The 25854-nt window shown below is 41.6% G+C and overlaps 1 protein-coding gene across 6 annotated transcripts in view; it reads right to left on the bottom strand.

Moving 5' to 3' along the window:
* LOC108041858 (extracellular serine/threonine protein CG31145) overlaps positions 1 to 25854 on the bottom strand; it is a 69904-nt gene that overhangs the window by 8185 nt on the left and 35865 nt on the right. For all 6 annotated transcript variants that reach the window (XM_017119911.2, XM_044459121.1, XM_044459122.1 and 3 more), the window contains 8 exons: positions 24079 to 24119; positions 21518 to 21694; positions 20550 to 21226; positions 15673 to 16518; positions 9475 to 9753; positions 2529 to 2653; positions 1522 to 1600; positions 779 to 871 (listed from right to left, as the gene is read on the bottom strand). In XM_017119911.2, the coding sequence (XP_016975400.2) occupies positions 779 to 871; positions 1522 to 1600; positions 2529 to 2653; positions 9475 to 9753; positions 15673 to 16518; positions 20550 to 21226; positions 21518 to 21541 (2123 nt within the window). In that variant the 5' untranslated portion in view covers positions 21542 to 21694; positions 24079 to 24119. The remainder of the gene's footprint in view (positions 1 to 778; positions 872 to 1521; positions 1601 to 2528; positions 2654 to 9474; positions 9754 to 15672; positions 16519 to 20549; positions 21227 to 21517; positions 21695 to 24078; positions 24120 to 25854) is intronic.

Here is a 25854-nt window from a genome sequence, read left to right as displayed (position 1 = left end):
ATAAAGTAGGTATAAGGATAGGGAAAGCTAAAAGTGTTTTTTAATGTAGGACTCCATTTTATAAAAACGCAATGGAATTAAATTGACTTTTTAAAATAGTTATATTACGCTTGGTTTTTTTTTCAAAGTTGAGTAAGTAAATGCTCAATTTTTGCCGTAATAAGCTTACAAGTTTACACTGTTAATCGCAACATGAACATTTACAATTAAAGTGTTTATTAATGTAGTCCCACATTTTATAAAAAAGCAATGAAAATAAATAAACTTCTTAAAATAGTTATATATATGCTTGGTTTATTTTTAGAAATTGAGTAATTAAATGCTTCTTTTTAACGTAATAAGCTTAAGAGTTTACTATTTATATTGTAATATTATAATAAAAGCCCTTTTTTGCTAATAACTATATAAATCAAGAAGGACATTCCCGCTTCGCAAACCGAAGCAGCTGTTTTCTTGTTCGAAATTAAATATTGGTAATGTCCAGCCAGTCCAGAATGCAGTCTGGTTTGCCTAATTGAATATTTCAAAATTGATTTTGCACAATATTTCACCGATTTCCTGCGCTTTTGTGCTGCGGTGGGAATCCATTCAACGCTCACCATAAATATTTACGTATAATTGAAAATTAAATTAAAAATAAATAAGAGCATGCCAGACATTTACACGATGCCGGGGCAAATTTAATTCGATTGAACGATTCCGCAATGGAATTCTTATGCACTCGAATGCCCCCGGTGGGAATTCAGCATTGAGCAAAACGGGGAAAGTTTTTACTCACCTGTCCAAATGGAAGGCGGCAATCTCGGCGTTGTGGCGCTCGTAGTCCGTGAAGTAGAAATGGTTGGGCAGCGTTTGCTGGTCCCGCGGAAACCTGTGGAAATGCAAATGAGCTGGATCAGAGGTGGGGATGGGATGGAACATAATGAAATGAATAGAAACTGCGGGCTTCTGTCACCAGCTTAATGCATTTGCGTGGGGCCACTTTGAATTTTCCCACGGCAAACCTGCATTGCTACGTGCCCAGCTTAATTACTTACACGAAAGGGAGTGCTATTTAAAACAAAAAAAAATGTACATACATATATTTAAAAAACAAAAAAAAAAAGAGCTTTCATTTAAATTGCAAATGAATGGCATTATAAGGACACTTTGCACTTTGGCAGCTGCGCTACTGAGGGCAAAAGGAAGAAATGGCATGGGAAACCAGCACGTTGAGTTGACCAAGCCAACGCGTTTAAATCTCATTAAAAAGTGCATGAATGTTTTAAATTTGCCAGCAGCTTCAAGTGCCACCGCAAAACGACGGCAATGGACGTGGAATTTTCATCGACAGGCAGGCCGCAGGAAAGTCAGCGAATAAAAAGTGCCATTTTATTTACTCGGCTGTGCGAAAAGTGATGTCGACAAGTGGGCGAAAGTTGCATTCATTACGCACGCGGAAAATCGGAGGCGGACGACGGGACAAATGCATTAAGCGGCGACAGACTGCGAAATCTTCGCCCATCCGCTGGCCAAACTTACCGCATCGGCTTCATTAAGGCCTTAATATCGTTGGGGTACTCGATGATCAATTTCAGCTGGGTGCCGCCCTCCTTTTGCACTGTGAACGACACGAAGGGAACGAAGGAATGGAAATGAATGTAAATTAATCAAGCACTCGAAATTAATTGAAGCAAAAACGGAATTCATGCGATTCTCACTTCACCGATCACCGTCTGTAGTCGGCTTTTAAAATTCAACCTAACCAGACTGTATAAACAAATTACACTCGACTAAATACCAATTAAAATGCATTCAAAAAGCACACAAATATTGCGTATACGCAACCACACAAAGGAGCCCGAAATAAAATCCTTCTTGGCTTGTTTGTTTCGATGCAGTGGGTGAAGTGAACCGAATAGTTTGATCATTGTGGGAAGGGCTTTGCAGCCATGATTCGCACAGACCATTTAAATGTAAAACAAAAACTCCTACCACACAGACCGCATTTCATTAAAATGTATTCTAAAGCAAACAAATGAAAATGGACCCTATATTACTTATGAATTATGTCTAGAAAGTTGTGCTAAGACCAAAGTCCTGCGTGTTTGTTTGTTTGTTTGTAGAAATTGCCTTTGTACGCGGCGTATACGTGATAAATGCCAGCGTTGCAATGCTAAAGTTGCAGCAATTATGCTGCCACAGTGTCATTGTTGCCCTCTGCAATCCAACCCCGTCTTTCCCGTTTTCCCTTAACTGCAAATGAGTTTTCTTTTCGCAGCTCCGAGCTGCCGCTGTTAAAAGTTTATTATTAATAAATTATGAGTTTAATGAATGCGCTGGAAAAACTTTGCTATGAAAATAGTTTTGTAGCAGCACCTCAATAATACCAGCCGCCAAGTTCTACATAATTGAGTTAAATGTGCAGCTGAGTCCGCCCTTCCCTTCAAATTCCCTGCTCCCTAGCAAGGGCCAACAAACTTGGCCAGTATTTATGACTTTACAATCCCACAATTGCCGAATGGCATGGCGGAAGCAGACTGTCTTACCAACATGCTGTATTGGCAGCTTGATCATGTCACGTAGCACCGCATCCACCAGAGTGTCCTGTTCGCCGTACAGCTCCTTCTTCGTGATGCGCAATTGGAAGCGCTCCAAATTGCTGGCATTTGCACTGCAAAGAGATGGAAGTTCGGGTTCAGATAGAGTCGGGCAAAAGGGAAACAAAATGATAGAAATGTAAGTAAAAATCGAGCATCGCAGCCAAGAGCCAGCTGTCGTTTGCAAGCAAGGGAAGCCATAAGGACAATCAGCCTGAAGACCTACACTTCGAAATATATTTTTTCTAAATTATATAAAAACCATCGCGTTCTGTCAATCCTTTATCAATCAAAGTAAAAATCGTTTCTTTTAGATATTCAATTTGTAACTTGAAATAAGATACCATGACACATTTTTTAAAAGGAAATGCATTATTAAACTTTTAGTAGCATTTGCCTTAAGTTTTCCTCAAATACAACTCAAAAAGTAGACTGTCATGGCATTTAAACGATTTTATATTCTGAGTGCATGAGGTTCTCTGGGCTCCCTCATAAGTATGCCATGCTTTGGGGCTGCATATCAAGATTTCTCACATTGATTTGTCAAAGCAATGCCCTGCTCCTCTGGCTTTCTTTGTCGCTGCTGTCATGACAATTTGGTTTGCAAATGCCAAGACACCCCCACATCAGCCGTAATCTTTGGTGGTCGATTTTCCCTGTTGCTGCCAGGCCATACTGGCAATTGTCGGAAAATATCTTTTCCTCTCCGATTATGCTTTGCACTTCTTCCACTTTTTTTACTTTTGACATGTGCCGCTCACATGACCAATGCTTTTGTCTTAAGCTCTTGCAGTTACGCTTTCAGATTTAGTCCAATTTGTGCTGGTTAAGCACTAAGAGCCCTGCCAGAATTTAAGCTGTAAAGTGCTCTCCCTTGGCATTAGCTTTTCCGTAGCAATGCACAACAATTTATACCAGCAGTGACGACAAATTGAAATGCAAAACTCCGAGTACTCGGTTGGTCAGTCACAAGTGAGTAATGAGCAGCGATGTCTGCTCCATTGTGCAGCAAGTTTATCACGATAATGAAGTCATATCCGTTGCTCCCCGTGGCTGCTCTCAATGGCGTCTACATAACTCATTGTCCCTATACTTCCACTTCTACTTCCACTTCCACCCACTGCCTTCCAGCACACTCATAATTTGCCCGCTGACTTCTGCTGTACTTCAACGTCTAACCCTTTTTATGTCGACTGCGTCTTTGCCGTTGGCCTTTGTGCGCAGGAAGGAAACAAATGTCTGGCAGACAGCCTTCTCGTGCCCCAAACGACTTTCAATATATCAGCGTTTTATGGAAATGGTGACAACTTCCCGACGGCCCGAGAGCTCAATCCCCCTTTCACCTGGCGGTGTAAAAGTGCTCACAATCCGGTGACAATGACCAGGATCTGGAGGCCAAAGAAGGGCCAGCCAAAATGACGAGGGTGCCATCAGGCTCAGGTTCAGGGAAAAGAGCTACATCAGAAATCTAAAGCATGTTTAAATCCGCAAGATTAAAGCAGAACCAAAGGTCTGAAAAATGAAATGTAATTGCTTTTAGATACCCAATTGCCCCTGTCATCTGTATTAAAACAGGTTTTGAAAAAGGGAAATACAAAAAAATGTAAAAGTGTTTTACTTTATACCTAAATAAAAAAATATAGAGCAAGAATAATAACAAGCTTTATTATAAACATCTTTTCAATTTTATTAAAATATAAATAATGTGTTTTGGTTCAAAAATAACCACATTTCTTTTAAGTTTACTTGCAAGCAATGCTTAAGGCTTCTGGAATTCGGTTTTAAGCTTTCAGAATTTCTATTGTTTTTTGATGTTAACTGTGACAATTTGTTTAAATTTGATAACCAAATATATTGGAACGATTCGTTTTGTTTTAATCAATATGATTTTATTTTCGTGTGGAAACGGGAGAAAAATCTAGCTTCAACACACCTTATTGTGCAGATTTCTTTGATACTTAAAAGTTTCGTTTCTTTTTGGCACTGTGCCGCAAAGTAGGCTACGCAACGTTTTAGCTTGGCACAGTCAAATGTGTGCTCATGCTTCATTTGTCAACTGCGGCGGGGCAGCCGAGGAGCCATGTGGCCAGTGGCCACTGAGCAGTGGAATCCGGAGAAGGAGCTGCGTAATTGATGAAGCCGCCGGACTCGGACACTGACTAAGCACTGGCCGCCGTCCGCAGAGTGGCCATGTGCTGTGTGAGTCTGCGGCTTTGATCCGAAGGGCCAGCTGTTGCACTTTTAGGCGTCCCGGGACTAAAAGAAGAAGGAGCTGCAGCCGAATGGGATTCAAATCCCTTTGGTAATTGAGTCACGTAAATCAGTTGCAGCGGCGGGCAGTCAACAATATCAGAAATCCCATTACAAGAGAAAGTGAAGGTGGTCTAAAGAAGGAGGGGGATGTTTTCAAAAAAAAGTCTAAAGAGTGGAATGCACGCCAAAAGCGCACGTGACATGTGGTCCACAATCATATACAGGCTGACAACCGCAGTGACAGCCCGCCACCACCCACCAACCACCTTCCACCGTTCAGCCCACCACCCAAAACCCTTCCCAACCCTCCCTAACCCTCCCTAACCCTCCCTAACCCTCCCTAACCCTCCCTAACCCACCGAAACCCCACCTTTTACCCCCTCCATCATTGGTCTAAGCCCGCGCAAAACTTTGTTATGCAAAGCGTTGACAGCTCAACGACGATGACAACAACGTACCGCAGCGCAAAAACAGAAACGTTGCGATAAAAAAAAAAATAATTGAAAGAGAGATTTTTATATAATTGGTAGTACATCCCCGCGCCCCTCAACCAACCGCTCGGCAGTTGCACGGTCGTGGCGGTTACTTGCGTCAAAAGTTTACTTTGAGTTATGTTTAGCGGAAATTAAATTTATTTATGTCAGCGGCGGGACGACGGACGAAAGCTCCTCTGAATGACGCTCACTAATCAGCTTAATTGTGCTCGGTTTGACGATTTGACAGGGCAGGCAGAATATAGAATACAGAATCCGTAGCCCAGAGACCTCAGTCCTGCAGCTCGAGTTCGCCGAGAATGCGCTGCCATGGCAATGGACAGGAATAAACTTTACTTACTGCTCAAAATAATTTCGCGGATTTCAACTAAAGATAAACGTGATAAGCAGCGAAAAGCAAGATACTATAAGCCAGGTTTTCGTTTACTGTAATCCATATTACCGTGACTTGATCGCTACACGATTATTAATTAATGAAATACTGGCGCTTAAAATTATGTAATTATCCGATTACATCCTTCATTTTATTTTTTGAGAGATAATCATACTGACAACTGGGTAGTTTTTGAGTATGCGAATAAATATTTTTAATATTTAATAAATATTTTGAAGCCCACCCACTTTGAAATGTATGTAATTTATACTCTTGTATTTACTATTGTAATTGTCAAAGTGCCACAAGTTGAAACTTATATTCATATTATACAGCTAGTCACTAAATGTGAAAATATTTGGCTACTAAAAATTATATTCGATATGAACAGTATATAATAACAGCAAAAAGACCCAAAGAGATACCCGGTAGACTTGAAAGCATCCCCACCCATCAACTAATTAATGAAATATTAAATTTCATTTGCCAGTGGATTGCAGTTTAGCCCACAGAAATCTGGCGTTTGAGGGAAACTTTCTACCCGGGATTAAGACTGGCCGAGAGAGACTGGCTTTCACTTGTTGTTCCCGCTGCCATTGTTGGTGCTGTTATCCCCGGTGTTATACCGCCGGTCGAAGTGGGTACTATAATAACAGCTGTCAGCCGGCATGTCCTGGCCTTTGCTTAAGCCCCCCCTCCCATCCACCCGCAATTATTTCGCCATAAGAAAATGTCAGTAAAGTTTCGCCAGCGCAGTTCTCTCGCTTTTCCTACTTTTCCTGCTTTTCCCGTTTTCCCCGAGCAGCTGCGTCCTGGCCGCAGCCGCAGAGCCGCAAAAGTGCTGCTTAGATGGAGAGGAGGAAAACTTTGTGCGTGTGAAATTTTGCGGCCGCCAAGACCAACGAAGAGCCATCGAAATGGACGTACCCGGGACTGCAGCCCCGGACACTTTTCAGCCGAGTTCGCACAAGAAGGGGGCAAAAAGGAAAGTGAAATTAAACTTATATTGTAGCCGGGGATAAAACTTTAGCGGCAAGAGCGCGAACATTAAAACCAATGACAGCAGACCAACTGCAGCTGGGATCCGCGAAGCTGATGGGGCGGAGTCGGAAAACTTCCACTTCACCATCGCCGAAATGTCAGCAAGCTTTCCGAGTTTTACACACTCGTCGACATTGAGCATAGTCTTTTATTACCCAGCCTTCCCGGGATTCCAGTTCGCATCCTGACCGACAGCTGGTAAAACTTCTGGTGTTTCTCCCTTTTTGGCCGGGTGTAATTCGCTCGAAATAAGATTTCTGTCGCCCGCTCGGCGCGGTCGCAATTGCAGGCTAATTAAAAATTTGTCATACTAATTAAACGCAAGCCGGCGGAGAGGACTCTGTCACGACCCCAGGACTTGGGCTGAATCAGCGGCAACTTTGGCGTAATTATACACCCGGCTAATACCGGACAGGCTTTTGTAGTCCGCAGTCGGTGTACTATGCACCTGACGACTCTTCAGCAGCCTCTGGTAATAACTCATCTAGTAATTTTAGGCGCATTTGCATTTTGTCATCTTTTTTTTCAACCAGCACTGGCTGCATTCTTCGCTGCGTTGTTATACCTCAGCTCTGGGCCAAAAAGTGCTGACTAAGCCGCAAGCCAAAGGGAGTGATGTCGGCCGGGAGATAAGGGAGCACGTCGAGCATGTGGGGAGCTCGGCGACAGAATTTTAATGAGATATCGCCGGAAACGAGCGACAGGAGACAGCTGGAGTGGAATCAGGAGGAGGGAGTGGAGCCTCAGCATCTGGGCTCCTGTTTCAGCAACCACAGATCTTTCTATCTCTTTAGGTGGATTAGTTGTAAAAGGACGAAGGGAATTTCCACTGCAGTTCGTACTAATAAACAACGGAACTGGGTTTGTAGGATTTTCTCTTGGCTATTAAACAAATAACTCTTAAGAAAAACCCTTTTTAAAAATATTAATATTTTCAAAAATAAACTTGACTTTATTTTGAAAAAAAAATAATTTTGATTAAAATACGAGAATATTATTGGTTTAAAAATGTAATAAATGATCAACAAATAATTAAATACGTTATATTAAAATGATTGCAGTACTAGCAAATATAATAATAAATATTAACTTAAATGTAATTGATTTATAAAGAAAACATAATTTTTAAGATTTTAAAACAAAATAAACTTTAATTGAATTTTGTATAATTTTCCATGACTGTTTGAATTCCTTAGCTTACTTTTAGTACCAAAAACTCTATCACATAGACAAAAATTAGTTTTATAAAGCTAAAACTAAAAGTACTTAAAATCTATGTACCGGTATGCAGTAATAAAATAATTTTCAAACATTACTTTTATAAAATTTGCAGTTTTCCTGCAAAAGCATCCCAACTTCTTGCGCCAGCTAACCAGGTAAACCTACTGACAACGTTTTTACCCTGCACATTTACTGGCAGCAATTTCGCTTGTTAATGAAATTTGCATTTTGCTACGTGCGACACACCAAAAAAAAGTAGCAAACTTTCTGGCTTGCTTTTCGGTGATGTGCTATAAATTAGAAAATCAAGCATTTTATGCTAATCCAGGCGCCCACACTTAGCCGAGTCAGACAGCACCCACCCACCGCTACCGAAACAACAACAACATGAGTTTGACAAGTTTTTGCCACTTTGCATTTTGCCCATTTTCGATTTTCTTTACTTTCCCGCTACTTTATTCCCAATTTTTGTGCAACTTCAGCTGGGGCAATGTTTGGCAACTATTGAAGCAAATGAAATTACTCATACTCTACATACTCAATTTTGATATAAACTGCCAAAACGATTCGCCAACGCATTGTAAAAGCAAAGGGAAGTCGCTTAAAAAAGAACGGGCGGAAGAAGGAGAAAACTAAGCTGATTACCAAGGAAAAAAATCAAATGAAAACTCGTCGAAATAAATTTCATTGCTGGCTCAAGTGTGCGGGTAAAACGGGAAGACGAAAAAGGAAGACATTTCGCCGACGGTGACTCAGATAAGCGGGGGGTGGTGGTGCAAATCCACATTGATTTCTTTATTGCACTTTTATTTGATTGCGCTCGCATGAAATTACGCATACGCCATGTGGAGACAAGGCAAACTCTCATCAACGTTATCGCCGGTCGGCATCCGGGAAGAACAGAACAGTTGCCACCGGCAACAACAATCAGGCAACACTTACCAGCGACAGATAGAGACATGCCAGTAAAAATGTGGGCATAGAGAAATTTCTGTGGGCATACACTCAAAACAAATATTTATAGTCTTGGGACTAACCATATACATTTTTTAACTTTTAAATAGTATCATAAGAAAACAAGTTTTAGAAAGTCAACATACAGGAAACATAAATTATCTTGTTACATGAAATGTTTGCTACTAAAATAAGTGTATCTTGAATACAAGAAAATTGTGCTTGTTCAGAAAAAGAAAAATCTTGCTTTTTTCTCTCACTGCACAGGCTAAATGTCTAAAACGTAAATGTGTCACGTAAATGGAGCGTAAATTTCAATAAAAATCATTTCAATTCCGTTGAAGCCCGAAAAGTGCCGTAACTGCTGGCCCCTCTCCCCTCTCTCCTTTTTAACTATCCCGTCCTTCAAAGAACCGTAAAGGACCTTACCCTCCCACTATCAATTACCACGAAGCCGGGTAAAGTGGCTCGGGGACCGGGGTAAAAAACTGTAAGCATTATGTCCTTCCGCTTAGGGGAAATTGAATTTTTTCGCTCCTGGTTTTTATGTGCCACTCACCTGGCCTTGCGATGCAGCATCTCAGCCAGCGTGGGATTGTCCCTGGCCACATCCGGCGCATTGTCCACAATCACATGCGAGTACTCGTCGCTGAGCAGGTGCTTCTGCAGATCCACATAGCGATCGTGAGGAGTGGGCTTCCTGGTGGATATACTGCCCGACGTCCCGGGTCCCGCTGCTCCGCCCGAAGCCCCGGCAGCCGCATCCTGGCCACTGGTTGCCCCACCACTCTGGCTCGCCGCCGCCTGCGTGGAGGCCTCCTTGGAGCCCGACGAGTTGCTGGAATAAAAGCAAAAGTAACCGAGAGTAACTGTGTTAAAAGGAGCTACATAAAAGTGAATTAAAAGTGTACAAAAAAAATTGCCATAATTAGCGGGGACCCAAAAGCCGGTTGCACTTGACAATGGGTCTGGGTGGCTCTCGTTGCTAATTGCAACTGCCAAGTGCCCCACTGGCTTTTAGTGGCAGCCATCGAGCTGAACTGAAGATGCCGAGCTGAGCCGGCTAAGTGCCCCCTGGCCAGGCTCCCAAAGACACGCACTTGCAGGTGAACTACTAAAACTTTGTCAGCCCGAGTTTTAGTTGCGTTTATCTAAGACGAGCTCGAATCCCCCAACCCCAATCCACCCACAAGACCAGGCACACATGGCATTCTTCACTTGACTGCAATAAACTGAAATTGCAGGTACTTTAAGAGGCCCAAGCAAATTCCGTATAAGACTGCACAGTGGCAGAAAAGCTCCTTTCTCACTTAGCACAAAGAAAAAAGGAAAAAAACAGAAAATTGTTTAAATGGACTAACATTTAGAATATATGACTAAAACAATAAGCTTAGTCTTGACAATTTACTAGGTCATTTTGTATTTGTTGTTAGCCAAGAATAAAAATGTAAGTTCATAAATAATAACAATGCAAAAATGTACGTTAGAATTTAATCCGCAGCTGAAGAACTTGAGATTTCGTTTCATTTTCTTTATTTTAAGTTATTTAAAATTGTTTTTGTATAGCCATTTTCAAACTAAACGCTCACAAAAACTGCATAAATTTTCTCCGTCATCCGAATTTTTATTTTTCGTCACAACCCAGTGTCCTTGTACCGGTAATCAGCAGCATTTTAGACAGCGCCTGCTTCAGACAAAAAGAGTGCTTGAAAAATGAATTAAAGTTTTTGAATTTGTTGCATCCATTTTGCTAGCCTTGACTCTTAAAAGCGCTTGGCGGAATGCTTGAGATAAAACTACTCCCCCATTTCGCCCTCCCCCACTCAGCTCGTTAGCATATGTCCCGGGAAATGGGGAAACGGAAACCCAGAATTATGTGGCAGTTGTGTGACCATTAAGCCGAATGACAGAACCGGCTGCCAACGAGCACTCGTGTTTGCTGGCTGCACGGAGCTCACATCATTAGGCCAGAATTTCGAAATTTGACATTTTCGCAAATTGTCGTTATGTAGAAATTTTTTAATTGTGGCCCAAGTTTTTTGGGGCGAAAGTCCTGTCGTCGCCTTGTCTTATCCATCAGCCAGCCAGACAGAGAAACAGAGAGACAGAAAGACAGGTGTGCACATGTGCCAGGAGAATGCAAAACTTTTTCAATTAACAGTTGCCAGAGAACGTCTGGGCCAAGACGTCAGATAGGAAAACGCTGGCAAGAGTGGCAAAATGGCAACGGCAAGCCGAGGAAGCTGTCAACATTCTCCTGGGCACGAGAATGAGACATTATCTGGGAGCCAAAGCGGCTTTCACCTGCCTGGAGGGCTTATTAAGAATTTTCCGCCGTAACGAGCCTGGCCGGATTTCGCGCGCGTTTTATTGGCAGCCGCATAATGCCACTTTATGTGCTAATAAGTATTTAAATCCTCCTTTGTGCAGCCACTTACAGGAAGGGTACTCACGCTTTGTTTCGCTTATTTATGGTGCTCGTTTCAAATTGATTCTGCCTCTGAAAATATGGTCCCATATATAAGCAACTACTAACGTTCTGTTCAGCTGCACTGATCGATGTGGCGTGCACTTAATTACACTTTCGCGAAACTTTGCTCATTAAAGTGTCACGTGGTGTGCGTAACGTTGCCCACATAAGCCGTCCATGTGCTGCGGTTAATTAACCAGTCAAATGCAACTGTAATGACAATAGACGGGCCAGCGAACAGAGCGGCGGCCACAGGATCATAGGTGAAAGTTTATGCAAGTCGAAAGCGATGACGCTCCAGTGGTTAATGGATGGATTTTAGGGAGTCCTAATTGGATTTCCGGGGGGCATTTTCATGTGTCATCTATGTATGGATAATCCAATCATGTCAAGATCGTAAAACATGTTACAGACTGTTAACATCTTAGTTTATTCTCTTGCACAGGGTATTATAATGTCAGTTAAAAGTTTACAACGCAGTGAGGATCACATATGATATATAGTCATTTTTAACAATTCCAAAATTCCAAAATTACTTTTATAAAACTCGGACTATAAAATTGTAGTTTGATTCTCAAAAAATCTGTATTCAAATTTTCATGTTAGTTATTTGCAAGTTTCCGATGACTTGTAACAAGGTCACCCCCTAAATTGGACTTCCAGAGTCCACATTTTTTCCAAATTTAAACCGATTTGAAAGTGACATACCTCTAAAGACTTGTGGTTCCATTCTCAAAAAATCTGCATTCAAATTAACGTTGATCAAATTTTTGACCCTTTTTCATGTTAGTTATTTGCAAGTTTTCGATGACTTGTAAAAATATGACCCACAATTGGACTTCCAGAGTCCAAATCTTTGCCAAATTTAAACCGATTTCAAAGTGACATACCTCCAAACACTTGTGGTTCGCTTTTCAAAAAAACTGTATTCAAATTTGTCGCTTTAACGTTGATCAAATTTTTGACCCATTTTCATGTTAGTTATTTGCAAGTTTTCGATTAATTTTAAAAATATGACCCACAATTGGACTTCCAGAGTCCATATCTTTACCAAATTTGAACCGATTTCAAAGTGACATTCCTCGAAAGACTTGTGGTTCGATTCTCAAAAAATCTGCATTAAAATTTGTCGATTTAACGTTGATCAAATTTTTGACCCATTTTCATGTTAGTTATTTGCAAGTTTTCGATGACTTGTAAAAATGTGACCCACAATTGGACTTCCAGAGTGCATATCTTTGCCAAATTTGAACCGATTTGAAAGTGACATACCTCTAAAGACTTGTGGTTGGCTTCTCAAAAAATCTGTATTCAAATTTGTCGCTTTAACGTTGATCAAATTTTTGACCCATTTTCATGTTAGTTATTTGCAAGTTTTCGATGACTTGTAAAAATGACCCACAATTGGACTTCCAGAGTCCAAATCTTTGCCAAATTTAAACCGATTTCCAGGTGTCATACCTCTAAAGACTTGTGGTTCGATTCTCAAAAAATCTGCATTCAAATTTGTCGCTTTAAGGTTGATAAAATTGTTGACCCATTTTCATGTTAGTTATTTGCAAGTTTTCGATGACTTGTAAAAATATGACCCACAATTGGATTTCCAGAGTCCATATCTTTGCCAAATTTAAACCGATTTCAAAGTGACATACCTCTAAAGACTTGTGGTTCGATTCTCAAAAAATCTGCATTCAAATTTGTCGCTTTAACGTTGATCAAATTTTTGGTCCATTTTCATGTTTGTTATTTGCAAGTTTCCGATGACTTGTAAAAAGGTGACCTACAATTGGATTTCCAGAGTCCATATCTTTGCCAAATTTAAACGTATTTCAAAGAGACATACCTCTAAAGACTTGTGGTTCGATTCTAAAAAAATCTGCATTCAAATTTTTCGCTTTAAGGTTGATAAAATTTTTGACCCATTTTCATGTTAGTTATTTGCAAGTTTTCGATGACTTGTAAAAATGTGACCCACAATTGGACTTCCAGAGTCCATATCTTTGCCAAATTTAAACCGATTTCAAAGTGACATACCTCTAAAGACTTGTGGTTCGATTCTCAAAAAATCTGCATTCAAATTTGTCGCTTTAACGTTGATCAAATTTTTGGTCCATTTTCATGTTTGTTATTTGCAAGTTTCCGATGACTTGTAAAAAGGTGACCTACAATTGGATTTCCAGAGTCCATATCTTTGCCAAATTTAAACGTATTTCAAAGAGACATACCTCTAAAGACTTGTGGTTCGATTCTCAAAAAACCTGCATTCAAATTTGTCGCTTTAACGTTGATCAAATTTTTGACCCATTTTCATGTTAGTTATTTGTAAGTTTCCAATGACTTGTAAAAAGGTGACCATATCTTGCCAAATAACAATTCAATTTTAACGTTGATCATTTGTTTGACTCATTTTATATTGATTCAATCAGATTTTTAGATTTTCAAGCAGTAAGACCCAAAATCTCTTTCGGCTGCACCCATTTTAATTAAAAGGGTTAAGAAACTTTCTGCACACAAAAACAAGGAAAAAGTAAAGATTGATAACAACCGAAAACTGAGAATCATTACTGAAAATGAATTTACCCTCAGCTGCGTGGACGGCAGCGAACACCATTTGCAGCATTTGCCAAGTTGCTGCCTCCGTTTTCAGTTTTTAATGAAATAATTAAAAAATTATAAGGCAAGCAGGCGAGGAGACAAGACAGGAAATCAGGGATGGGGGGTGGTCGAGTTTGGGGATCGCGGTGTCTGAAGATGGAGACGGGCAAACATTTGATGCTTAAATAGAATTTATTACGCTTCACAGCCACGTTGCACGACTCAGTGCATGGAGGCATCATAATTTTGCATTTGCCTTGGCGCATAAGTAGATAGCAGTCAGTTTGCCATGGCGAAGGGATGGGGATGTGGGGTTTCTGGGGCCGACCGGGAAGAGGTATCCCTCAGACGCAGCAAATACGAAGGAGCGGTTTCCAAAGGCATTCATTTTACGGGCTGATGGCAGGCGGCTTATGAATTAATTAAATATTTACTGGCTAAACATTGGCGTTTTATGTTGCCGGAACGAGAAAGAGAACAAGAACGGGAACGAGAACGGAACCGAACCAGCCGGGATCGGGATGCGATGTTACCGGAGTCGTTTGCTGCACCTGAGAGGAAGTCCTGGGACCTGGATGGATGGTCTTAACAGTTTCCCTTGCGCCTTGCTGCGTCATTTTGATGTTTTATTACTCGACTTCCGCCAGCCGCAGCAAAATGGCGGCGATTTCACTCACCCACTTTCACCCACTCTCACCCATTTTTACCCACCGCACGCAACGTAAAAAGTAGCGAACAAAAAATGAAGTGTTCAAAGGTAAAGGTAAAGCGACTCGGCCCCCATTCGTCTGTATATATTCTCTATAGCAAGGCATTAACATGGCTCCTGTGCTTGTTTCTCTTCCTTGTAGTTCCCAAGAAGTTTGCCCTGGCCTGGGTTTATGTTTTGTAGCAAATTACGTTTTAATGCCGGGGCCAACCAAGTTTTATTGCAACTTTTGTTGCATTTCAGCTAAATTGAATTATGTACCCTGCCGTGTTCCGTCGCCTCGGGGGTTCTGCGGGTTGTTTGCCGGAGTCAATGGCCCGACCCCGTTTGCGATTTCTGCATAATTTTTAATCCCTCGGAATGCCCAGCGGTAGCCTGTGCCCAGGTTTCTTTGGTCAGACTTGGGAATAGTAAATTTCAACACGCTGCTTTTTGCTCTGGGGGGTTCAAAGCGAAACGGGGAAAAAGGTTTTCAAATACCATCAGGTTTGGCAATATGCTTTATGGTTTATTGAAATTGGACAATTTTCTAAAAGTGTTAAATTCTTGGTTTAGTGTGGATAAAGAAAGCGATATTATAGAAAGCAATATAATATAACATTTAATTTACACTTGGTTATAGGAATTAAGATACTCCTTTTAAAATCGTTGTGTTTAAGAGTCTGTCATTCTACAAATTTTGAATTTATTTTGTAAATCCTAATGGTCTTTTTCCCCAAGATTTAAACTATTAAACGATGGTTTTGCATATTCCTTATTAACCTTTTCGGTAATAATTATACTTCCCATGTCGGACTTCCACATAAGTTAAGCAATGCGTAACTCTGCAGATATCTAACACTAATGAATCATTAAATTAATGAGGGTCCGAAACCCTCATTCCAAACGGAATCCCACTTGCAAGGTTTCCGCTGATTAATGGCGGAGTCTGTGCAATAGATGGTTCAGATTTCCCGGATAATGGCATCGAAATGTGAACTTACCTCTTCTGCAGGAATTTGCGCTTAAACTCGTGCAGCATTCCACCTCCGCCGCCGCCGCCTGTGGCATCATAGTCGTTGCCCAGGCGGATCTTGTGGTGTTGCTGCTGCAGCAGGTGGCGATTGGCCACCCCAAAGTCCATTTGCACATCGACGATGAGCAGGAGGGTCAACAGGACGAGGGTGACGCCCAGACTGATGACCAGCCGCTCTTTTAGTTTCATAGTACGCAGGACTGCCATGATGGGGTTTGTGTTGCAACAGTTGTTGCCCTTGGCACCAGAACTTGCTATTTGATTGCCGACTTGCGATGTTGCCAGTGCGGCAGTCGCCTGGTTTTTCCTATTACTCGATCCAAAGCTGCGTAGCCTGGTCAGCCAGCCAAGATTACGTTCCCCGTTTCCGTTTCTTCCAGGATTTGAGCTATCGTTGGTGCTGGTTGCTGTGCCCTTGGCAACCTCCGGAGTGGTGCGGGTGGTGCGCACTATGCGCCGCCTGATCACAACGCGGCGTCGTGGCCCTGCCTCCTCTTCCTCCGGCTCCGAGTCTGGATATAGCACTCGATCCGGCGGCAGCTCCTCCTGCTCCTGCTCCGCTGATGGCTCAGCTTCTACTGGCCCTGTCCCGCCAACTGGCCCTTCGAAGTTCCAATTCCCGTTCGCCCTTTGCCAATTGGTTTCGCCTATTTGTTCAGCTGATAAATGACCGGCGAAGGGGGTATCGTAAGCGTCGATATCAGTGCTCAGTTGTTGTTGCTGCTGTTGCTGTTGCAGTTGCAATTGCTGGCGGTATCGGAACCGCTGCAGGCGCTCTGCCAGCGGCGTCGACTGAGAGGCCGCCGGTCGATAGCTGCAAAATAAATAAAAAAAAGTCGGAAATTTCATTAAAAAGCCAATAAAAATTCAAGGCTGGTGGTTAGTGCGATGTGGAGCTCCCGTGATAGGCAATCAAAATTCAATTAAGTTTTCATTACTTGAAGGGCCGGAAAATGAATATATCGAAGTTGCAAAGGAAATCCCACTAAAAACAAAAGTAAAACCCCAAAGATACATGTGAAATTCAAAGCTATCAATATTTAAAAGATATTTTCAAATTTTACAATTCGAGAAATCCTAAGGACTGCATTCTCAAGAGAAACAAACAAACTCTTTTAAAATATTGCAAAAGGCAGATGTGCAGCTCACAATTAAAAATTAAACAACAATTATTTAATTTTATTTACAAAATATGATTTTGATTTGATGTAAAATGTTGGTGTTTATATATAAAAAGTTTTCAGTTTGATAATCAATGAGTTTAGCTTTATATCTAAAATTGTCGACACAATATTATGTGAGCAAGCGACAAATCAAAATGAAAAGTAAAAAATATATAAAAATCTGTTCAAAAAAGTTATATTGGATAAAATATTAATTATCAACATATACAAGGTTATTTTCGCACTGGCAATTTCAAAGGATATCATGAATTTATTTTTCATTATTTATTTATCTATTTATTTGTATATATGTTCATTGCATATATTTTTATTTTCAAGGTCCTAGTCATGTTGATTTTATTATTGTTTGTGATAAGCTATTTGTATTTATTTTTCGATTGGTTGAATCTACCCACTCGCTCTACATTTCCCAGTTGTGGACCTACCAAAACCATAACAAGCGAAAAAATATGAACCTCTGGCCATTTTGTAGTTCGTATTTTGTGTCTGGTTATTCATAAAGCGGCGTCGGCAGCGGCGTCACGGCATCCGCCATGTTGACTGGCACCGGAAATGCGACATTTTTTTAGTGTTTTTGGTTTCACCGGCCACTGTTATCGCTGTTCTTGCGTGTTTTTGCAATGGCTGCTTTTTTTTTTGTTGCCATCAAGTTGCCTGCTGTATTTCTATTTTATTGTCTCCATTTTTATTGTTCATGTTTTTGCTGGCCCACGTAGCATGAAGCATATTTTGCAGGCAGCAGGCAGCCAGCTCGTTGCGAGTTCGAGTCGGAATTTGAATTGTAACTGCAACAGGAAGAGCTGGTTGGTGCCAGGATCTCGAATAGGACCTGCAAAGTGGCCGTTGTCTGTTTGGACGGGTGGCAAGTTAACGAAGCTTGTTGCTGCCTGCTGCCCACATGCAGAGTCAACACGGCCCGCTCGGCGACCGAATATTGTGGGCAAAATGTTGAATTGCCCCGGGCAACGAGTGCCGCAACTGCATTAAATATGGGCAAAATATACTAGTTTGCAGTTACACTTAGAAAAAAATGTATTAGGTTAAAAGCTAATTCCATATTTATGTAACTTAATTCTAAATTCAGGAATGTTACATTTCTTCAAAAGAAAAGGGTTTCCCCAAAACATAAATACATCTAAACAACAAGAAAACTTAAAAATTGGGTTTGTTTAATAGAAAACGTTTTTAATTCAGATATAACTAGAGAAAGGTAACATTTACCCCCTGAAAATAAAACAATGTTGAAATTCCTATTTATATTTCTACCACTTTTTTTTTGGGTGCATTTCTGTCTAAGCTGTAAATTGAATGCAAAACCCTTTGATCGACAGGCCTACCGATATGTTGCTGACGTAACTCGACTCACAAATTAAACGTCAAAATCGTAGACAAAAATGCTGATTACAAGCCTAGCTGATAGGAATAAAATGACAGGAAGGGCACACTAAATTGGCAAACAAAGGATGGCCGAAAAGGCCCGAGATGGAGAGCCACGTCAATCAAATCACATATCATACCAATTTTCTATGCAGGTCCCCCTGCAGGATGAAATCCCTGGCAATTGCTCATATCCATGACGAGATGATTTGACAGTCGCAGAATGGGCGGATCCGCAGTGGGCGTGGGCGTTAAGGGGTTAAGGCCAGACAAAGTGGGCAGAAAGTGGGTGTTGGGTACATTACGTGTACAAGGAACTCGACTGAAGGGACTTTGCCTGGCAACACAATGGCATCTCGTGCCGTCATCAGCGTTGGCAACATCAATGGGCAGTCAAATGCAAAGCACATACGTAATCCGGCAAGGCGGGAAAACTGGGAGGGGGTGGGGTGGGGTTGACTGGGTCGGGAAAAGCGTCATCCATACAAGTTTTCCCTATCACCCGGTGAGGGCGATAAGCGCTCTGGCAGTGACATGGCAAGTGCGAGAAGGGCGAACGCAGTTAACAGCAATTGCTGTCGTCGCATTTTGTTGTTGCTTGATAAAACTGCTGCGTTGCATTAAATTAAACTCATGCGGTGTATTTAAACGCCGCATCGTCGAGGGTCTGGAGTCAACTAAGAGACGGGTGGAACGACAACACCAAGAGCAACGGCGACGGCATCGTTTTAATGCAATTGCTGACAGCAGCAACAACAGCACCAGTGAGTGACAGCAATTTCCTTTCCAATTTGCGCTTTGTTTTTATTAATCAGACATATAGCCAGGGCAAAAACAAAAACCAAAAAAAAAAGTAAAGAAAGCGAAATGAGGCGAGATGTACTTAAATGAGCTTGGGGGCAATAAAGTGCAAAACAATTTAGAGCGAAATATTGCAAAGAGTTGAGAGCAAAGAAGAAGGGAATATTAATGTTTCGACATGTTAATCGTTTAACTTCCATATCAAGAATGTTGTGGGAAGTTAAATTAAAAATGGTTTGTAAAAAACCCAATGATATTCATCTTCTCATTTAAAACAATTAAACATATTTGTTTTCAATTGCTGAGCCACCTCTCCCTCATCAGTTCAAACGTATGTAAAAATTGGATATGTTAATTGCTAGATTATTTCCACTTTATTCGTGTTCTGATTGACATTAATTAATTTACACAATTAATATGCTTGGCAAAATGTCATGAAATTGTCCAATTTTTTATACGACCACAAAGCGGGCATAAAATATTTCACCGCCCCTTAAATCATTCCTAATCCGAATTAGGGCACTCTGCATCCGTCTAGGTTATCGTAACCGGTTATCGGTGCATCGAGCCGTGGCAATAAATCAAACTCACTTTCAATCAAACTTGACAAATGCCTTTCCGCTACCTTTCTCCAGCTCAATTAGCCTTCAACGGTCAACGAACTGCATTCTGCGTACTCTCGCTTAGTACTTTATATTATATTATAGTTGTGCCGCACTTGAATCGGAGCTGTAAGACCCACCCCTCCCTTAACTTATCCCCCCGATTTGCGATGCTTGATTGCACCGGAGGGGCGCGAGGAGGCCCCTGTAATTTTGTTGTTAACAAATGCGTAACCCGCCTGAAACTCAGCTCGATTCGAATCAAACCAGCGATTGTGCAACAGCTTGAAATGACACGCTCAGTGCATCCACATCCCCATCCCCATCCGCATCCGTATCCACCCTGCTACCCGCGTGACCTGGCCACGCATCGCTGGCACTCGAGAATTCCGCTGGCCAGGGTTCGATTCCGATTGCTATTCCAATGCCGATGCCGATTCCGATGGCAGTTCAACAAAAGACCCGACTTATTGATCGATTTGTTGCCACACTATTAGAGCGGTTTGCACTTGAGCTGCTTACAGCTGTTGTTCGGCAGTCAGTGCGCCTTATCGACCCAATCGAACGGGCAATCAATCGCGATGCCATTCGATATGCAAATGGTGGGCAAACTGTTGCAGCCATCGTGGTGCCAATTCGGTCGAGTCGAGTGAAGTGGAGTCGAGGGTGTCAAGGTTAGTTTGGCTTACACGTTTGGCTCATTTACATGGCTCTATCCGTTCGCTAAACTTCAGCAAATTGCGGGTGCACAGTGTGAGGAGGGGGTGGGGGGTGGCTGGTAAATGGAAAATAGAAAAGCTAAACGCAGTTTGGGTTAGTTGCCTTTCTGGCTTTTCCTTTGCCACTCGCTCCTTTCGCTTTTTGGCCCTTTGTCAATTTACCTTTGGCTGTGTAAACTTTCGCGCTGCTCCAGCTGCATGTCCAAATCCCACTGGTCGTCTCGGGAAAATCCTCCTCCTTGCAGATGGTGATTCAATGGCAGCGATTTCTCAGCAGATTTGCCCCAGGTCATTTCATTACCAAAGTCAACACAAGTGTCCTTCTCGTGCTGCTGCTCCTGATCCTGGTCCTGCCCATAGTCCTGCTGCAGCAGGTCGTTGCTGTTAATAAAATTTTCCAGCTGGCTCGTTGACTTCCAGTTTTTGTGCTCCACCGGAGTCCGGCTCATTGCCAATTCAAATGTACTCTGATGCCAGCCATTGTGCGAGGTCCTGGGAATTACCGGTGCCGGAGCATAGGGACTCGAGCCGAGCTCGTTATTGTCCTGGCCATTGTATTGTCTCACTGCCGATTGATTCGCAGTCATTGGCAATTGATTTATGCCCAAGGCGTAATCATCGTAATCATCGAAGCTATTGGAACTGGGCAGTCCCATCTGGCTCCGGTTCCCAATTCCGTCATCCTGGCCGATTCTCTGGAGCGAAAAGCTGCTTTGGCTGCGGCTCCTTTGACGACGTGCTTCCTTTTTTTTGGCCATCTCCGCGGGGGAGGGGGCAAAGAGATTCCGGATGCTGGCATTCCGATGCCTTAAATCCACTTCGCTGCCGCCCGACTTCACCTGGTTTGATGGAGAGACGCGTAATTGTGAATGGAAAGCTCTTGACCAATTTCGTGTTCATGCTCAAGCAGTGGGTCAATCTTCCGGGTTAGTAGAATCAAACTGGGGGCGCAGAACAATTGTTATCTTACGGATAGTGCCAAGCCAACAATAATTTAAGCCATCAACGCAACTCAAACGGAACTCAACTCAAGTAAAAAACAAACTTCGGGAGGAAACGCTGAGGACAATGCTCGGTCAACTCGGCGCCCTTTCATAATCGGATGAAAACATTTGTGGAGTGCTACTTACACTCGTCCTCGAGGCAAGTGACATTGAATGAGGCGGACTCGAGGAGGCCAACTAGGAGACTATTCCTCCTCCTGCCGAGAAGGGTCATCAAGTGGATGTGGAGCGTTTGCTCTGACGATTTTTCCTCGCTTTTCTTTACGGCGAGGCGAGTTTCTCAAAGCTGGATGAGTCTGTTCCCTGGTGTGGGTGTGGACCGATGTATGTGTGAAGAGTGGGAAAACCCACAGAGAGAGGAGAGCATGAAAATTTCAAAAACGTTAGACAGATTAGCATAAGCGGATAATTCCGGAAAAACACAGCAATGGCAACGACAACAACAGAAGCGGAGAGGCATAACAAAAAATCCGTTTCGAAACCAAAGAGGAACGGACAGCATGTGTGAAACGTTTAAGTGCTGATGTCGGTCGGGGTTGAGTATAGGAAAATTGGGTGGGAAAACTAAGCCCAAAGACGAAAGCTCTGCTCCGGCATTTCTTCCAGCTGAGTGGAAACGGAAAAAAATTCAAAGAAAAATCCGGCAATATCTTGCAGCACGGATATTTTGTGTTTACCAAATACCAACAGCAGTCACAGATGGAAATGCGTGGAAATATAGCTCTCAAACGATTTTCGACTATGTTTTCTGCTTATTTTCCTATTTACGCTCAGCAAAAAACAAACAAAGCGGATCAGGAATGCCACTGAAAGTTAAGCTCGAAAATGTAAACGTTTGCGAGTCAGATATATAATTAATTTGAAAAGCGAAATTTGTAGCAGCAGTATATGTTTTACTTTTTTAGCAATTTTATTTAAATTGAAGAGACTGTTATTAAGATACTTAAGAAAATAATATCATCGTATAGAAATGTCCTTTTAAGCCTAGTGCATTCATGCTCATATGTGGCATACCAAAAAGAGCTTTAATGATGAATGCCACCAAAAATGCATTCTGAATTCTGGGCCAGGCTGTCCCTGGAGATTTTCTCCGCCCTGGGAAAACGTTTTTCCCCAGCTCGCTTTCCCGCTTCATGTCTCTTTTTACTCGCTCCTTGGCATTGACATTTTTCAGCTGCAAGACAGGAATACTTTCCATTTTTTCCTTGCAGCTTGTGTGTGGTTTTTTAGCCAAAATAATCAAAAGTGGTTGGGGACTCTCATTCACATGGAGATGGCGAAAGGAGAAGATTCCTATCCGATGCAGCGTTACATCTGTTTTGTTTGTCCTGACTGGGAAAAGGACGAGGAGTGGGGAAATGTGGAGAAGTCCACAAAAAATTGCATGTCAAGTGAAATTACTTGTTTGCCAAAGAGAAACGGGTTAGGAATAGGGAATGGATGCGAAGGATACGGCTTGGAATGACAACTGCAGCACACGTTTACTCACGCACTTGTACACACATGCACACACATACACACACGCCCACATGTGTGCAACAACAATGCGTCCTGTGAGTCCTGACTGAGACTTTGATATATTCGCAGACGACACTTCGATCTGCCGGGATATGCGGCTAAGCGAGATAAATTGAGATGAATGTCTGGCATGCAGCTAAGTCTCTACAGCTATCTGTCTATATATCTATCTTTCCATCTATCCCTCTATATATCCGTCCGGGCAGCTCAATGCGAGTCATCTTATGCTCTCCGCACTTGACACATTCCGGGGAAAGTGCATTTGCTTGTTGCCTGTCTATCATTCTCTCGCTCCTGGCCAAACGATTTTTTTGTGTATACCCTGTGTCCAGAGGTTTCAAGTGTATAATGAATTTTTCGCAAAGTAACTTTATTTTAGCACTCAAAAATTAAATGATACAACGAGTATATATAATTAAATATAAAATGTAAATTGGTTTGACTGAAATAGAACGATTGATTGTGAAATTCTGCTTTGAATATAAGCCATTTAAGCTTATATACATTGACCCAACAAGCTGCGTGAAGGGTATTGCTGATCATAATAGTTTTTTTATTTCGACTTTAACGCTCTGCCGTCTAGACGCATCGCTACGCAACCGATGGAGGTGGTAGCTATAAATATTCGAAAATGTATTCCACTACATATGGGCCATAAAAATCCACTCCCCAGCATTTTAACTTTTATTTCCATTCGCAATCCCGTCGAGAATTCGTCTTCAACTCTCGGCGTGAAGCCATTAAAATGCGACACGCATTGGGCCTGCGATGGCAATGCAATGCATTGCATAATTTAAGGCGCGCGGGAGTGAGCCGGAAAGTTGGCATAAAATATTCATTTAAAATGCAGCACGCAACACTTTGCCATGACGCATTGCTAACCCACCGCCCATCGCCCACCACCCACCGCCCACGCATTTAATTGCGGACATTGCAAATGCAAATGTCAAAGAGCCGGCCACATTTGCATGCCGATGACAGGGCTCCACTGGACGTCTACTGGCCATCCAATGGAGAAAGCGGATCCTAATCCCCTACTGCGCTCGACTGGGGACATAGTGACAAAATGACAAAATGACTGACTGACTGACAAACCTGACACGTGCTCGTGTGCTTAAGAGGCGTAACAATTCGAACTGGCAAACAATGAACTAATAACAAGAACTTACCCAATTCAAACGGCACGCCGGAGTCCTTGCACATTCATCAACTGTAAAATAGAGAAGAAACATTTTGATTAGGATTCGGGATTGATAAATGAGCATTTATTATGGCACAACATCAAATGGCAGATGGAAATCGAATCGCTTTGCATAATCAATGCTGGGAGTTAGTAAATGGAATTGTTAACCGAAGACAACAAGGCATTAGGTTTGAATTAGATTAAAAGACAACAAAAAGCAGTGAAGCGAATTTCAATTAAATGGCCTCCCCGACATCGTGAAATCGAAGTCCTTGTGGATCATTAGTCGGGTCGGGAACTGAGCTTTTGATTGTATCATCTGCCGACATGACGTGGCAGGCCCAAAGGCCCCAGATAATGCACAATGGTTGTAGGCGAAACAAAGGCATTCAGAGATTGAAGCGATACGATGACGATGCAGCTGACGGAACAATAATAAGCCACACATTAACACACATTGCGATTTAAGAGGAAAAGCAAGTAAGGAATCCCTCCCAGACATCGATTGCAGTTCGATCCATTAAAATTATACGCAATTATCCAATTCACTCAACTGTTGCATCGTCGTTGTCATGATTGCCTTGGCTATCATCCCCAGCATTACTTGTATATTTTTCTTTCCTACACTCAAAACTAACATTATAATATCGAAATTGATACTACCATTATTTCACTTTCGCATTCGGTAGTTAAACATTAATTTAAGATGTTTTATTAAAATAACATTTTTTTTACAGAAAAGGTTAAGAAATGTAATTTATTTATTATATGTACGAATTTATACCAGTTATTTTACTAAAAATATAAATCGGGCTAAAAACATATAATAATAAGAATGTCATTAAGAGATTAAAAATAAGAGTTTGAAACAAAAACAATTGAAAATTTCTTTTACCCAACATTCATCTAATTTCTTTTCTTAGGAAATACTTAAGAAAACGCTTTTAAGTTAAACAAAAATATTTGAATTTTTTATTATACTTTTTTTTGAGTGCTTAACAGAAACAACAGAATTATGATGGCTTGGAGGGCTAGGCTATCCAGCAAGCCATTTAGTTGGTCAGGCCGAAACTCACGTTTTCCAGAGATTATGAGGCCCAGGCCGCAGTCTCTCGAGTGCCGCACGTTTTGCAATGGGAAAACTCAAGCAACGCCAGTAGGAGAAGCCAGAAAAACAAAAACCGAAAAGGGAAATTTTCACGGTGCTCACGTAATTGAATTGCAGTCGGCTAAATTGGCATTTATTATAATAAAAGCAAATATGCAATTTCGCTTTTCACTCGCTTGAAAATAAATAAACGATACCTAAGCAGCCAGCCCCAAAGAGATTTCAAAGGCTATGGGCAAGAATAAGTGAGACGAGAAGAAAACTTATTAAATAATGGAGGACTCCTTGAAGAGTCACTGAGCTGCTGAAAGGATACTCTCTAGTTTTCAAAACTTTAAGGCCATAAACTAAATTGCAACTCGGTTTAAGTACATTCCCCACTGGTTTATTTGTATTTGCCCACAAATCAACCGCAAAGAAATTCAATTTAAATAAATTATATTACAAAATCAAACCGCAGTGCAAAAAAAAATTCAAACCATCAGGTTAGCATCGAGATATAAATATGTGTGTATGTGCATTGAAAATATTAATCATATAAATATTTAAAAACTTCCATATAATTGAAAATATTTAAACCTCGATAAGCCGGATCTTTGTGCAAAATAATTAATTCGCATATTAATATTAGTTTGCTATACTTATAAATACATC

The sequence above is a fragment of the Drosophila rhopaloa genome, unplaced genomic scaffold (assembly GCF_018152115.1).
Source record: "Drosophila rhopaloa isolate 14029-0021.01 unplaced genomic scaffold, ASM1815211v1 contig_178, whole genome shotgun sequence".
Lineage (NCBI taxonomy): Eukaryota > Metazoa > Arthropoda > Insecta > Diptera > Drosophilidae > Drosophila > Drosophila rhopaloa.
The sequence above is the reverse complement of the archived record's forward strand: the minus strand, read 5'-3'. Positions and strand labels throughout refer to the sequence as shown.